The sequence below is a fragment of the Corvus moneduloides genome, chromosome 8 (genome assembly GCF_009650955.1).
Source record: "Corvus moneduloides isolate bCorMon1 chromosome 8, bCorMon1.pri, whole genome shotgun sequence".
NCBI classification, from domain to species: Eukaryota; Metazoa; Chordata; class Aves; order Passeriformes; family Corvidae; genus Corvus; species Corvus moneduloides.
In genome coordinates, this window is record NC_045483.1 from 18,604,921 (window position 1) to 18,617,986 (window position 13,066).

At 42.2% G+C, this 13,066-nt stretch overlaps 1 protein-coding gene across 1 annotated transcript in view; it reads left to right on the forward strand.

Annotated features, from left to right (window-relative positions):
- Window positions 1–13,066, forward strand: part of RBP3 (retinol binding protein 3) — an 18,307-nt gene continuing 5,241 nt past the window's right edge. Inside the window, exons 1-3 of the mRNA XM_032116236.1 lie at window positions 1–3,159; window positions 9,895–10,085; window positions 12,921–13,063. Coding sequence (XP_031972127.1) covers window positions 112–3,159; window positions 9,895–10,085; window positions 12,921–13,063 — 3,382 coding nt within the window. The 5' untranslated portion in view covers window positions 1–111. The remainder of the gene's footprint in view (window positions 3,160–9,894; window positions 10,086–12,920; window positions 13,064–13,066) is intronic.

Genomic DNA, 13,066 nt, shown 5'->3' on the forward strand with positions numbered 1-13,066 from the left:
GCACCTGGATTCAACACAGGGATTTCAGTGCGATTCAGAGTCATTGGAGAGCTATGTTCATCTTGATCGATAAGAGCTTCTGACTTCTTTTCTATTCCATACAAAGACAAAATGATCAGGACACATTTCTTGCTGTTTTCAGCACTGATCATGTGCAGCATACCTGCTGAGGAAATCTTTCAGCCAGCTCTAGTGCTGGACATGGCTAAAGTCCTTCTGGACAATTACTGTTATCCTGAAAACCTAGTGGGAATGCAAGAAGCCATTGAACAAGCAATCAAGAGCGGGGAGATCCTGGACATCTCAGATCCAAAAATGCTGGCAAGTGTCTTGACAGCTGGAGTGCAGGGTGCTCTGAATGACCCAAGACTGGTGATTTCCTATGAGCCATTACCACGTGCAGCTCCCAAACAAGAAGCTGAGGTTTCCCCTACCCGTGAGCAACTCCTGAGTCTTATTGAGCATGTGGTCATGTATGGCAAGCTGGACGGCAATGTTGGCTACCTGAGGATTGATTATATCATAGGAGAGGACGTTGTGCAGAAAGTTGGAGCTTTTCTGGTGGACAAGGTCTGGAAGACACTGATGGAGACATCTGCCCTGGTGATAGATCTTCGTCACAGCACTGGGGGACAGATTTCTGGCCTCCCCTTCATCATCTCATACTTGCATGAAGAAGACAAGATGCTGCATGTTGAGACTGTGTACAATCGTCCCTCCAACACCACCACAGAGATATGGACACTTCCAAAGGTGTTGGGAGAGAGGTACAGCAAAGAAAAGGATGTCATTGTTCTGATCAGCCGCCACACCACAGGAGTGGCTGAAGATGTAGCTTACATCCTCAAGCACATGAACAGAGCTATCACTGTTGGAGAGAAGACAGCCGGGGGCTCACTGGACATCCAGAAGCTGCGTATTGGTCCTTCCAATTTTTATATGATGGTTCCTGTGTCACGATCTGTGAGCCCCTTGAGTGGGGGTGGACAGAGCTGGGAAGTGAGTGGGGTGATGCCATGTGTGGCTACTGAGGCAGAGCAAGCCTTGCAGAAATCCTTGGACATCCTGGCAGTGCGCAGAGCAGTGCCTGGCACCATTAGCCACCTCAAAAACATATTGAAGGACTATTACAGCCTAGTGGAGAGAGTGCCTGCGCTACTGCGGCACCTTGCCACCTCTGACTTCTCTTCTGTGCAGTCATCCGAGGACTTGGCCACCAAACTCAATACTGAGTTGCAGACCTTATCTGAAGACCCCCGTCTGATGGTTCAAGTCATGATGCCAGGTGAAGCTGCAGATCTCCCAGCCGAGAAGCCAATTGGAATGGCAGCTGACTTACCTGACAATGAGCAGCTGCTGCATGCCTTGGTGGATACTGTCTTCAAGGTGTCAGTGTTGCCAGGCAATGTTGGTTACATGCGCTTCGATGAGTTTGCAGATGCCTCTGTGCTTGCTAAGCTGGGGCCTTACATTGTACGCAAAGTGTGGGAGCCCCTTCAAAATACAGAGAACTTGATCATGGACCTACGTTACAACCCTGGAGGCCCTTCCTCCTCTGCTGTGCCTGTGCTACTCTCTTATTTCCAAGACCCTGCTGCTGATCCTGTCCATCTCTTCACAACTTATGACAGATGCACCAACCATACGCAGGAGCACAACAGCCAGGCAGAATTGCTGGGCAAGTCCTATGGGGCTAAGCGTGGCGTCTACCTGCTCACCAGCCACCACACTGCTACAGCTGCTGAGGAGTTTGCTTACCTCATGCAGTCCCTAGGCCGTGCCACGCTGATTGGTGAGATCACAGCAGGAAGCCTCTCGCACACCCGTACCTTCCCTCTGCTACAGCCTGCGCCAGGAATAACCCATGGCCTGACTATCACAGTTCCTGTTATCACCTTCATTGACAACCATGGGGAGAGCTGGATGGGTGGAGGAGTTGTTCCTGATGCCATAGTGTTGGCTGAGGATGCACTGGAAAAGGCCGAAGAAGTGCTAGCCTTCCACAAGAACATGGGAGTACTTCTAGAGGGTACTGGGCAACTCCTAGAGGCTCACTATGCCATCCCAGAAGTGGCTGGTAAGGCCAGTGCTATGCTCAGCACCAAACGGGCCCAGGGAGGTTATCGATCAGCTATAGACTCAGAGACTTTGGCTTCTCAGCTTACCAGTGACTTGCAGGAGGCCTCTGGAGACCATCGGCTTCATGTCTTCCACAGCCATGTGGAACCAACACCAGAAGAGCAGCTTCCCAATGTGATTCCCAGCCCTGAAGAGCTGAGCTACATCATTGAGGCACTCTTCAAAATTGAGGTATTGCCAGGGAACCTAGGTTACCTTCGCTTTGATATGATGGCTGAGGCAGAAACAGTGAAGGCCATTGGGCCACAGCTGTTGCAGATGGTATGGAACAAGCTGGTGGACACGGATGCCATGATTATTGACATGAGGTACAACACAGGTGGCTACTCCACTGCCATCCCAATACTTTGTTCCTACTTCTTTGAGCCTGAGCCTCGGAAACACCTCTACACTGTCTTCGACCGTAGTACCTCCCACAGCACAGAGGTGTGGACTCTCCCCCAGCTCTCTGGCAAGAGATATGGCTCCCTCAAGGACATCTATATCCTAACAAGCCATATGAGTGGCTCAGCAGCTGAGGCTTTCACTCGCTCTATGAAGGATCTACACCGGGCCACAGTTATTGGTGAGCCCACAGTTGGTGGATCCCTCTCGGTGGGCATTTATCGTGTTGGTAACAGCTCCCTATATGCCTCCATCCCCAGCCAAGTGGTGCTCAGCCCAGTCACTGGAAAAGTATGGAGTGTGTCTGGAGTGGAGCCACACATCACCATCCAGGCCAGTGAAGCCATGTCTGTAGCTCAACACATTGCCAACCTGCGTGCCCAGGTGCCACAAATATTGCAAACTGTAGGCAAGCTTGTGGCAGATAATTATGCCTTTGTGGACATTGGGACTGTTATAGCATCCAACCTCACCAAGAACATCAACAAGGACAATTACAAAAGGATCCATACAGAGGAAGAACTCGCTGGGAAGGTGACTGCCATCTTACAATCTCTTTCTGATGATGAACACCTGAAATTACTTTACATCCCTGAACATGCCAAGGACAGCATCCCAGGGATCATGCCAAAACAGGTACAGTTCTCTCATACTCAGTTATAGAGATGCCAGCTGGAATGGGAGCATTGAGTCAGATACCTTATCTTTTTTCTAGCCCATACCATAAACCCACCCGAATTTACCAGTACCCAGAGGAAAAGCCAGTGCCTGAGTAGGTTTTGTAGGCTGAGCTGTCTCTGGCACTTAGGGTAGTAGCTTGTAGAATTAGATGGGAGTTCTAGATGCATGCATCTTGGGAACAAGCTTCAGGCTGTAAATTTCAGCTGCCGTATGCCACAAGCAACAATGCAGCTCTTTAGGGTTAGAGGAAAGATACCTCTGTGATCCCTCCTCTTCCAATGCTGCAGCTTTTCCAGTTGTAATTAATGCAGAAACCCTCTGGTTTCAAACCCAGGTCGTAATTTGAGGAAGTTTAGTTGGACTAGAGTAAATGCATATAACTCACTAAACATGCAGCCATGTACTCTTTGATGGACTTCTCTATATAAAATTGTAGTAACTGACATCTATTACACCAGAATAATAAGCAACTCCTTCGGTAGTGGCAGTGGAAAGTTGTTCTAATTGTGTCTCATGCTCAGCATCAGACAGTTTCCCAGTGCCCTAGAAATTCTTTGGAAGAAGTATCTGGGTGGAAGTTAGGTGACCCCAGGGAGAAATTGATTTTTAATAATCTACTTTTGCCCTTGCTGTGTGGTTTGCATAACAGTCTGTGCTTTGTTCTGAGCCTGAGTGTTTATACACTGGTCTGCCTTGCCAATCTTTCTTGTTCATTGTTGTGCTGGAGGGGGCTCCCAGGAGCACTTGTTAAAATTCCGTCTTCAAATTAAATAGAGGGTTAGGATAACCTGATCCCTTTCTTGGATGGAGTTAGCTGCTTTCTGGCTACTGCACTAGCATGGCTATCAGAGACGTATTTTCTCCAGGGAATCATAAAATTACTTTTTGAAGAGAATGCATTTGCCTTTGCAATGAACCAGAGTAGACCAAGTGTCAGGTAACTATTAAATGTTTCCTGGGGGAGGAAATCCGTGGACTTCCACACTCTGAAATTTTTGGCATGCATGATTTAAAGTGGCTATGACCTTTGTGGTATTACCACAAATACTAAGGTCAAGGACAAAGTCTAAGCATTGCCAGGGGCAGATTTTTTTTCCAAGTTTGCTAACCAAGAGATGCTGGCCCCATTCTTGCTTTTAAGATTAAATGGAAATAATTAATTAAAGGAGTTTTCTATTCCAGCACTCTCCTTCCTAACTTGGTTGAGTGTAGAAAACTTCACTCTCAAATATTTCAATGCTTTTGACAGAGTTCCCTGCTCAATTATTATCAACATATCAGTAGTGACACATCATAATTTCTCCCCATTCTACAGAATGGAAAAATCTTGCAAATTGGTCACTGTATTCACTGAAGGCTGTTATTGAATATTGTTGGTGGTGTTTTACTTGTTCAGATATTACTTAGTTTATTCAGACTTTGAATATTCAGAACAGGATGTAGTGGACAAGTATCTTATTTGTCACATGACATAAAATTCTGATCCTGATACAGCTAGTGAAGAAATGCCATTATACTATTCAATGCCTCTGTTTTACCATAGTTCTTCGTCAAGCAAAATGATTGGAAGAGGTCAGGTATACATCCATAAGAAAGAAATCACATCAGTCTGGATGACAATCAGTACAAATGTAAGATTTCTCCTTGGTGAAATAATGTGTAAAGAGCAGAGAATCACGTCTCTTATGAGACTAAAATGGTTTCCAGAGGCATAAGCATTCCCTCATATTGCTGGAGGAAATTGGAAATCAAACAGACAAGAAAGCATTAAGATGTTAACAAAGATGCTGAAGTCACTTAAGTAAAGGATTTCCCTTGAGATGGAGGTAAAAGAAAATTCGCCCATTCCACAGAGCCTTGGGCAGCAAGAGTACCTTCATCTCCTGTTTTGCTTTTGCAGCCATAAGAGGGATGATTTCTGTGGAACATTTCAGGTATACCCCAGAGAGCAAATACCTTTAGATTACAGTGAAGCATATATGATGGCACTAGCTGCATTTGTAAATTTTTTTAAAAATTAAAAATTTGGCAGCCCAATACATGGACATAGTGTCTCTCTTGATCTATATCACATTTATTCCTTAAAAACCTAAGAGCTAGTTTTTCTCTTGTGCTACCTATGTTCCAAGCCACCCTCTCCCTTGACAGCAGGATTTTACTGTTAATGACCTTGACAGTGAAGCAGATCCAACACAATTAACTGAAAGTGATGATGAATAACTACAGGAAAGATGGGATGGGACATAGGAGACAGACAAGTGAAATGCGTGCAGACCTTTGCATCTGCTGCACTAGAATAGCTGCTGAAGCATAGTAAAGAGTAGTGAATATGTCTCCTCTAAGCAGCAGCAAGGTCACTTCTAGTCAGAGTTGTCAGCTGCATAAATGCTACTTTCCAAAGTCAGACTTCCCAGAGGCAAATTTTGTATATATTTTTTGTGATCCAGAAAATAACATTTTGCTTATAAGGCAGAGCTCTGTAAACTTGCTGACCTGCAGTTCAATAATCCCTGCTTCTTATTCTTCTGTCTCCCTCTCCAGTTACACCTTCCTTTGCATACTGAAACATTTGTGTTTGTGACTGAGTTTCTACCTATGGAAGAACAGCTGCCTGATTTTGGCATAATTGTAAAGCCCATTTCAAGTGATGAGGGGTCTCCCTGAGTGATTCTTCTGGCCTCTTCTTAATCACCAACTACTTTTAATGCAGTCTTTACACCTAAGAGAATTTTTGTCATGATAGTTTACATAAGCAGCTGAAAATGATGATCAGAATAAAAAGCAAAAATTAATCCTTTATAAAAATTGTTCCTGCATTTCAAGTCCTCCTGTTTCCAGATGAATAATATGTATGTATAGAAGAGTGTTGTACTTGCTGAAGGAGACAATAGTTAGAGATGTTTCACCAGAAAGAAGTACAGTTTGCTTATATCCTTTCATTAATGAGTGAAATCAAAATGCTCAGCCTCCAAGCGTCAAGATAAATAATCAAATTGCTGCATCTATTGCTAAAAGGTGGACAAACAATTGTTATAGGTCCATATGATGTTGATTTATATTGACATAACCACAGTAAAGTCAGTGGAACTATGCAAGTTTATGCAAGAGAAAAGTATCTTGTGTTTAACTCTCATTGGCTCTTCACCTTTTGCAATCTTTGCTTGCTTGTTTCTAGGGTGATAGTAATTCACTGCACAACTCTGGGAGGAAAGTAGCTTGTTTAGGGGAAGTCCTGTAAAAATGTAAATGGGTTCTTCAGAGTTCATAACCTGAGCACAAATTAATAGGGTCAAGCTGTTGCAGTAAATACTCATCATCATCAAACTGGAATGGATAAGGATGAGTATAATTAGTAAGACATGAAATCTTCTGCTACATTTAGTCTAAAGAAAATTCATCTAGAGTATAATATGCACAGACCTGGGCAATGGTTTTCTGGAAAGATGTGGCTCAAGTACAGAGGCAGCAGAAAAGAGGAACAGGAGTAAAGAGAAGACTGAATAAAACTAATCTTGAAAAAATTTAAAATATTTGAGTTGTTTATTCCAGAGAGAGGAAAACTGAGAGGAGACATGAAAACGCAGATACATAAGAGACTGTTTCAGATATGAAAAGAATAATCTGTTCCCTTGTCCATAGTAAATAGGTCAAGAAGTAATGCACTTAAAGAGTACAAAGTAGTCAACTTATACTGTTTACACTAGATCTTAGAAACATCTTTCTTATAGAAAGGCTGGTGACGTACTACGGTGGATTGCTTGGAAGTCACCCAGTGAAATGTGTGTTGTTAAGAGCAAATGAGAATGAGCTGTCAGGGCTATAGCTGATCCTGCTCAGTCCTTGAGCTGGGGGCCCTGCTAGGATGGACAGTTCCATTCCAACCTGTGAGCGTACACAAGGAACCCAAATGTTCTAAGAAAAGTGCAACCCTGCCATTCAGCCCTCAAGATCTCATGGTTCTTAAACTTATCTCAGGGTTTGCAGCAGCACAAGGGTATTGCCTGATAATATTTTCACAGCCAGCAGTTGGCAGCACTAGCAACCTTAATGAAAATCAGAGTTACCTTAAAACAGTCAGCACAAAAATAGCTTTGAAAAAACAGCTTCTATCTAAAAACAACTTAACGGAGAGATGAAAGGAGAGAAAAGAGGGAAGAGAGGCACATTTGGAAAAGCGATTTGCTGATGGTTGGGGTTTGTGTCGGTAACAGAATCAGGGATCTAACTCTATACACAAGTCCCAGGGCAGCATTCCACGGTCCTATTTTGTGTCATATCATATGTTATATTTAGGCCACTCACCTGTGGAAGGAGTCTGCAGAACAGGACTGTAGACACAATATAGTTAATGAAAAAACACTTTTCCTTGGCTTAAAGTGGTGCTAGCTTGGAGGTCCTTTAGCCTAGCCTCATTGTTTATAGTGTGCACCTGAGGACTTACATTTAACAACAAGTCATTTGTATGTAAACATTGTCTGACTGAGCAGCAGGATCTTACTTTCAGCTGCATCCTGTCCCAGCTTGTCCTTGGCCAGCAGAGCCCTGCCTTCCAAAGAGAGCACCTGGTTGCTCCCTGAAGCTTGACTTACCTCCTTAGGTACCTGCAGCATGTGGCCCATGTGCCAGTGTCATGAATCTGCAGTTTTGCAGGGCAGTAACTCTCTCATACCAGTCACAGGCTCCTCACCTCTTCTGCTGAAAAATTCAGATGCTTTCCCTGGCACCCCAAAATTACATTCTGAGTGCTCTTCATGTGATATCCAGTCTTAGAGCTTTTAGAATAGATACATTTTCATAACTTTTCCTGCAGCCAAGAATGGCTTTCATTTAGATCCTTGCACATTTATTTCAGCCCTTGAGACCTGGGGCTTTAAGAGAAACCTGCCCACCTTGAAATTTGTAATGAATTTTCAACAGTTAGCAGTGCTGAAGTCCTCAGGGAACAAAAATAAGATGCATCACAGTAAAAGAATAAGTAGAGAAAAAATTCATCAGGCAGATACTATTCTTAATCAACATGTTTCTAGGTATGCATTTAGCAATTAGCGCTGGAGACAGAGATAAGACATTTGTGTGTTCAATTAAAATATCATTAGTAAGCAGCTGAGAGTAACACATCAGTTTTACTTGCAGATGTTAGTAATGGGTGATGTTTTTATTTTCCTCCTGGGAGGACCAGTATCTCTGAAGTAGATATAAGTTCTGTCAGAACAATCAATGCATGCTGAATATATTTTTCAAAACTGTGATTTGTTAATCAAAGTACAGTGGACAGATCAAGTAACACTGCTGTCACTGGGAAGTGGAATGGAAATGACAAACTCAGTTCTGCTGGACTGATGTGTTTACAGTCCAGATACAACGGTTATTTTCACAAGGTAAAGTGATAAAGAAGGGTACAGAAAAGAATTTGCTCTTATCGTCAAGTCAACAACTACTGGCCAACAGGGCTTTTAAATTAATGATTGAAATTTTGGTAATTTTGGCATACATCAGGAGCTCAATGATGAAGTGTCATATGGTGGGTAATTTTCCCCTAGGTAACGTCAAGCACAGCTGCATTCACACACCTCGGAAAAAACTCTTTCTGCTGTGGCAGATCTGCTTTCAGCAGGAGCAAAACTCCAGGCCAGAGCACTATATAGAGGTCAGGAGATTACTTGACTTCTCTGTAGTTGCAGAAGGCCCAAGTGCCTCCCCAGTTCTGTGGCATGTTGTCGACTTGAAGAGCACCTGCTAGCACATGGTTCGTTGCTGACTCCTTGTTCTTTCGAGTGTGAAAGAATGGATTGTCTGGGGATGAGCTATGGCAGAGGGCAACTGATTAAAAAGGTATAATACCATTTTCACAGCAACAGAGGAGAAAATACCAAATGGCTGAAGGTCATATAAGTTGTATGTATTCTAAATTCTTACCTCAAGCTGAAGGAGACTATTCCATTTTCAGATACTGCATGCAAAACAGAAGGTTGGCAATAGGAACTGGCTATGTCTCAATGCATACAGGGGTTACTAGGATAACTTTATTATTTGGCTACACATTGCTACTAAAACAGTCCACTGTTTAATAACATAAGCTAAGCAAAATTAAATAAATTGCAACCTAACACGTGAGACTCCAGGCACATGGCCACCATAGAAGAGATTTAGCATGTCTACTTCATGAGTATCCTAGCACATGCCCAGACACATCAGGTTCCTCACTGTCACAGGGACTGGGTCATTAAGAGGGGCTGGGGCCACTCGCACCTGCGGCCAGCAGCTGTTTGTCAGATGAGGCCAGTAAAGAGATTATGAAAGTCCCAGGTGCCGTGTCTAGAAAGAACTCACAAAGGCAACATGTGGGCTTGGATGGCAGGCCTGGGATCTATGCTGCAGGTTGGGATTGTTCTTTTAACCTCTTTGCTCTAAGGAAATTCTTGTATTTTTGAAAAATAAAATGAGCTCTGGCAAATAGGCGCCTGATCCAGATTCTGGGCATGTTATTGATGCATTTTATACTGTGCAAAAATGCATCACGCAATGCTAACCTATGTTTAACATGCAAAAATGTTGTAAAATTTATTATGTTTTTCAAACTCGGTCACATTCCTCACACGTGTCCCCCCTGGATTAACATGAGCCACATAATTTTGTGTCGAGCTACCAGTGCCAGCAAATGATTTGTTTTGTTTTTCCAAACTCTTTCAGATCCCTCCACCAGAAGTATTTGAAGATTTGATTAGGTTTTCATTCCACACAAATGTATTTGAAAACAACATCGGCTATCTGAGATTTGATATGTTTGGAGACAGTGAACTTCTAACCCAGGTGTCCGACCTAATCATAGAGCTTGTTTGGAAGAAAATTGTTCACACAGATGCATTAATCATAGACCTGAGGTAAACCTTTGAATGGCAAATAACCAAAGCTCTTTCAAAACAGCATTTTATTTGTAACAGTGAATTAGCTTTACATGGCTTACTATCCTGTTTACAGGCTAACATTGCTGGGATTAAATGAGAAAAGAAAAACAGCCAAGGAAAATAATAACAGTCTGGAAGTATATCTCAAAATAAATTGTATCATCACTTGAGATGTTTAGAACTAAATAGGCAAATTTAGGGAATAGTTTGCAGAATGCAGTTCTGGATGTTACATTTGTTTTATTTCTCTAACTTCTTTCTAATCTAACTCTCCATGTACCATATATATATATTTATAAAATAAATATTTACTTCATGTAGTGGCCAAGTGATTCAACAGTCAAAAAGACAGACTATGTGCAAGGCTGTGTTACAACATTTAATTTGCCATATCTGCAGTGCTAAATAATTCTGGGCAATCAGGTCTGTACAGAACGGGCCTTGTGCACAGAGCACAGAGGTGCCTAGAGGTACTGTAGCACTCCTGGGCCCTGCTGCACCAAGCTGCAGCATTGTACACCTGCCCTCTTCTTAGAATTCTGTTGGACACTCCAGTGTGTCAATAGTGCTCCAAATCTTATGAGCAATAAGATGTCATTCATTTTTCACCAGCAATCAAAGCAGATTAATATAAAACATTCACATTTCCTACACAGTATTTAGGGAAGTAATGCCCTTGTTGTGGTCCAGAGTTAATGTGTGTGAGCCCAGAAGATTACAAATATAAACCAAAGAAAAGAAGGACTTTGTAAGGACTTGGTTTTAATGCTAGAACCACTTGTGTCTATTGTTATCATGGGGCTCTTAATATTTGGTAATCTTCTTAATCCCAAATTTCCAATTTGGGAAGTAATTGGGATTTGCATCATAGGGAGGAAAAGATGACCACAGTGATGAGAGCAGAGACAGAGATCTTACTATGTGAGAACAGAGGAGGCAAGGCAGCGACGAACATAACACACCCATGACTGGATTTGAATTCAGCAAAAGCACCACCATCTTCCAATAGACTTGAGATAGGACTGGGACTTTCCTCTTTCTTGCCCCAGTTTTCTCCCAAGCTAAAAATTTCAGGGCTGGGGGCACTGAAGCAGCAAAGATGAAATCACGTCTCAGGTACCAAATGGTCTCGTTATAGCTCCTTTCTTGTGTTGTTTTGGTTTGGTTTATTTTTTTATATTTAATGTATTTTCAGTCCTTTGAGTGCACATAAGAGACCCAGTCTCTGAAGACATACAAAAGAGAACCCTAAACAAGCCTTTTGAAATTCTCTGTAAGCCAATCTTATAATTTTAAGGCTAATGATTTAAATTTTGCATGGGATTAACTGTAATGAATAATGTTTCTCATTTTACAAGTTTTCCTCCGTGAAACAGCTGTACCACTCATGAACTTCATATTTGGATAATTTCAATTTTGCATGGGATTAACCATAATGCATAATGTCTCTCACTTTAATAGTTCCCCTTCCTGGAACAGCTGTGCCACTCATGAACTTCATATTTTTAACTCTCACAGCATTGACAAGAGACACTGATGAACTAAAAGGCCTCCCTAAGGTCACACAAGGCATCTGTAAGAAGGAGCACTAGCATCCAAAATTTAAGTTCAAACTCAAGCAACTGCTCAGACATTATTACTGACTAAAGTTACTGCAGTTTCAGTGTCTGCAAGAGAGTCCCAGGAAGAGCATTCCAGCATTGCCCTGCCTGCCATCAACTTCAGCCGTGATGGCACCTGAAGGAAACTGGGCTCTGCTGGGCTGAGCTGTCGCATGGGCTGTGCAGCAGCAGCACCTCCTGGCAGCACAGCACTATCAGGGACACACTGTAGATGGTTATTTAACTTCTAGCCAATCACAGTGTCAATCATGCAGCTCCCAAATGCTGAAGAATAAAGATGTAGCTTCACTCTTCGGAACAGAGGCCTCTGGGACTGTCAGATCCTTTTCCAGAGGTGCAAAATCTTAGCTATAGATTGAACTGAATAAACTCATTTTCTAGCAGGTTTTTGCTGGAATGTCTGTGCTAGGTACACCTAACATCACCTAGAGGAAAGTACTATATCCACACTCTATCAGTAAGCAAAGTACAAACATTTCTAGAGTTGTATGTGCTCTAGTATTAGTGAAAAGTGACAGGAAAAAATATTTTGGCAGTTAATTTTGTGTATTCATAGCAGGGGTTCTCCAATGACAAGCTCTTCAGTAAAATTAATCTTCAGAGACTGCTATGGAATTAAACAATGACCAAAGTTTTCAACTACGACTGTGCTAAATGAAGCAACTAACGCAATCTTTAGACACAAAAAAGATGGACTTATCTAAACTTCTAAGTTTTCCCATTTTGTGTAGCAAAAAATAGGAACACAACAGTTCTACAAACATATGTTGCTTTAATTGGAATCTACTTTGTGTTTTAGGGTTTATGTATTCACTCCTTGCTGCCGACACCAGGAACAGAATGGGTTACTCAGAGTAAAATAACAAGAGTATGATGTTTCTCTGCAGATTTAGAGTCTTTGCTTACCTTCTGATTTTTTCTACGTAACACCAAGAAAAAAATAAGACTTTTATGTTTTGTATTTGCTTTTGAAATCAGTTGTGGGCAATAAAACTCCAACACTCTTAGACAGGATTTTGTTGATCTGATAGAAGTGCAAATGGTGATAGGGGAGAATGAATGTAAATGTATCAAAATGTAGCCATAAGCCTTTTCGGGACTGATGTTATGGAACAATACTTGGGAAGGAAGATTTACTGCCTGACACAAATTTTCACTTGTTTCCTTAATATTTTTAATTCTTGAAAAGGTACAATATTGGAGGCTCCACTACACCCATAGCAATCCTATGCTCATATTTCTTTGATGAAGGACACCCAATTCTCTTGGACAAAGTTTATAACAGACCCAGTGACTCAGTAAAGGAGATATGGACCCAGCCACAGCTCAAAGGTA